Source organism: Nematolebias whitei, chromosome 19, assembly GCF_014905685.2.
Source record: "Nematolebias whitei isolate Nwh7 chromosome 19, NemWhi1, whole genome shotgun sequence".
NCBI lineage: Eukaryota > Metazoa > Chordata > Actinopteri > Cyprinodontiformes > Rivulidae > Nematolebias > Nematolebias whitei.
The window spans coordinates 32,994,912-32,998,522 of NC_056516.1; the positions used below are offsets into that span (position 1 = coordinate 32,994,912).

At 36.4% G+C, this 3,611-nt stretch overlaps 1 protein-coding gene across 1 annotated transcript in view; it reads left to right on the top strand.

Moving 5' to 3' along the window:
* The window catches only part of cdc42se1 (CDC42 small effector 1), a 24,744-nt gene that overhangs the window by 18,110 nt on the left and 3,023 nt on the right, over positions 1-3,611 (top strand). The window contains exon 3 of the mRNA XM_037693297.1: positions 2,967-3,071. Within this exon, the coding sequence (XP_037549225.1) occupies positions 2,967-3,071 (105 nt within the window). The remainder of the gene's footprint in view (positions 1-2,966; positions 3,072-3,611) is intronic.

The following is a 3,611-nucleotide window of genomic DNA, read 5'->3' on the forward strand; positions in this document are numbered from 1 at the left end:
AAAGAAGCAAAATGAGAGCCAAAAGAAGCAAAGCAGTAGCTAAAAGATGTTAAGCAGTAGCTAATGGGGAAAAGTTTATTTTACATGAAGTGAAATATTCAGAAAAGGATAAAAGTTACAAAAATCAAAAGTCATAGCATGCTAATCCTAATTAAACTGATAGTGTTTATACTTTGTACTTCCATCTTAATACAATATGTTGATCATTAAACTTCTGTTGAGTATGATTAAGAAAAGAGCAACGATTTTTAAGAAATCCAAGACTTCTTGTGATCTTGAACACCAGACTTGTTCATGGCTTTGGTTCTGCTGTGTTACATAAAGAGCTCTGAATAATCCTGACAAGCATAAGCCTCTTAAATCACATCTAAATGGTCATAACTGTGGTTGAGATGTGTTTCCACAGCGTGGGATTTACTGGACTTTGGGACCAGAATGAGAGTTTAATGAGACATTCAGTGGCTGTTTGCCAGAGTCCTGAGTGACCCTGAACACAGCACAGAGAGCTGCTCTCTGAAGACCCGTAAATGAAAGCCTAATTTCAGGTGCCAGATGTGTTTTCTGAGAATAACCTCGTTGTGTCCGACTCTAAAACGTGTGCAGATGATTACAAAGTCCAGGCTTTCGATTTCTGCTGTGTTCCTTCTCTCTTTTGGTTGCGTCACTTTTTTTTGTTCTTGCACGATCAAGGATGAGTTGAGTCTGAGAGTATGTGGACGTGCGGAGACACATCAGAGAAAGAAACATTAAAGACACCCGATGGATTAAAAAAATCTAATTATTGATGTGTCATTCCATATCTTTACTCCTGTTTTACATCTCCACTGGGATACAAGTGGAGAAAGTAAAGATCTTTATTGAAACAAAACATTGACACTTTGGAGCTGCCATGTTTAAAACTGACATAAATTGAAAATGACCTGTGACACATTTTCCCTCACGAAGAATACACATTCTTGCCAAAAGCTCTTTGGACCAGAATCCAATTTTTCTGTCTGATTAATTTTAAACTGAACAAAGTCTCCGTAGACCTCGTGGAGATTAATATTGGTCTTCAAGGCAAAGAGTTGAACATGCAATAAGTTGAATTAATCAAGTGTAGAGAAAAAAATTAGAAAATTTCATGCGTTTCTTTCAAAATGGAAAATTTATATCAGTAAATATTTATCTGCGGTTGGTAAACATTATCTTTTAGGTGTGAATCTTTTTTTATATTGAAGTAGATTAAAAAAATATATACTTTTTGGATCTAATTATTTCTCCTTAGTAATTATTTTTCTTTTAACTGGTCATATTTCCTTAGACACACACTGAGTCTCCTTCAGTGAAACAAAAGGGAACCTTTTTGCTTTTTTATCTAACTCGGTCAGACTTGTTCAATAAATAAAAACATAATCTGAGAACAAGATATTATTAAAACTGACAAAAAGTTTTGATTCATTACGTTGGAGATTTGTAATATTTTAACGAAACCAACCGAGTATCAACGGTAACAAAAACTTGAGTCCATCATAATAGATTATGTTAAATTTAGGTATTTCTTTGAAAATGCAAATATTTTCAATTCCGAAATAAATTTTTTTGGTTTAAATGGAGCACAAGATTTGAACAGATCTCACCTATTTTTACCATGATTTTATATCTACCGTACTTGCTGCCCTATACGTTGCATCAGTCCAAAAATGTCTAATAAAGTGGGAAAAAAAAACCCATAAATAAGTCACTTTGCCGTATAAGTCGCAACTATTATGCATCACCGCTGACCACCCGGAAACGTGGGCAGGTGTTGTGCCAAAAATCAATTGGCTGCCAAATGGCGGCTGCCATAGTGTGCACAGGAGGACTTTAGCAAGAATTTAATAAGATTGACACTTATAAACAATTATTTGTTTGCTCAAAATTATATCAAGGTTGTGTCTCAGTTTAACTTTTCCTTAATAAATGCACTTTGACAGTCAAATCAGCTGCATTTTCAAAAACCGATATGCGGAAACATGAATGCGCAGAGGCGATTCGGTCCATTTCTTCGAAATTTAACAAGATAACCACCTAAAAACAATCATTTGTTAGCTCGACTTTATAGTAAAGGTGTGTCTCTGTTGAACTTTTAATTAATAAATGCACTTTTACAGTCAAATCAGCTGTATTTCGCTGGTGCGGCGCAGCGAAATGCAGCTGATTTGGTTGCTCCAGGCAGACGAAAGTGGCAGACTATGGCAAGCCGATTGTGTCATTAATAGCCACTTTTACCTATTACATGATACAACAGCATGCCATAATACTCGAGTGCCATCTAGAGACTGAAAATGGTAGTGTTCAATTTTTTCAGTCAGAATGAATGAAAACAGTCATATCTCAGCCAAAAATTGGTTTATAAATATGGGAAAAAATTCATAAATACGTCGGTTCGGCCTATAAGTCGCAGGGCATGCAAATTATGCAAAAAACCGCGACTTATACAGAAAAAAACATATGGTGTTAATGAAACACTTGGCTTGCCATATTGCTCGAAAGCCCTCTAGTGGCTGAAAATGATAGTGTTCAATATTTTCCATGTCAAAATGAAAGAAATCGTCAGATATCAGCCAAAAATTGAGTTATAAATGTGGGAAAAAAAAATGTATATTAGTCGCTTCGGTGTATAAGTTGCAGGACTTGAAAATTTATGCAAACAGGTGCGACTTATATGACAAAAAATACGGTACATGTTATTGTTGTTTTTATTTGCTTTTGTTTTTTATTTTGCTGTATTGATATCCAGTTTGTCTGTCAAGCACTGTGGTCAGCCTCAGTCATTTTAAATGTGCAGCGTAAATAAAATTAACCTTTTTTCATTCAAGTTTCTATTAAGTGTTATAATCACATACAAACAATCAGAACAAATATGTCTGTGCAGACAAAGAACTAAAAACTCCATGTACAAAAAGTTATGAAATTAAATAATGTGCATCTCGGTTTATGTGCAGAAGAAGAGGAGGAGGAAGATCGACCGCAGTATGATCGGAGAGCCGACGAACTTCATCCACCTCACACACATCGGTTCTGGAGAGATGGCAGAGGGCATGCATCCGGTGAGGCTCCACCCGCTGTTTATGTTTACCTGTTACATGTTTACCTGTCTGATACAGAATGTAATGGTAAAACTGTACATCAGGACAGAAAGGAGAGTGAAACTGATGCTTCTCCACAAGAACCAGGATTCAGTCCAGTATGAGAACAGAGGGTCTGTGTGTGTGTGTGTGTGTGTGTGTGTGTGTGTGTGTGTGTGTGTGTCAGGAAGTGTCATGTGGCACTGCATCCTTCCTACTTCTATTTTGGCCTTTTTTTATCTTACATCTGGTATGCAGACATCTGCATCAACTGAAAGCTCAGAGCGTTACCATCATCTTCAAACACTGACGTGTAACAGAACAGAAGTTTCACTGCTGAGCTTCCAAAATGTGACGAGGGTCACTTTAAAACACGGATAAGTCTCTTGAACAACACACCAAATACCTTCTGCTTTACTTGTCCACATCTTACCATGTCCCTTCAATCTAGATCTTTTCTGCTTTTCATCTCTTTTCCTGCTAAAACAAAAATTTAAACATAAAGCACACCCATATATACAT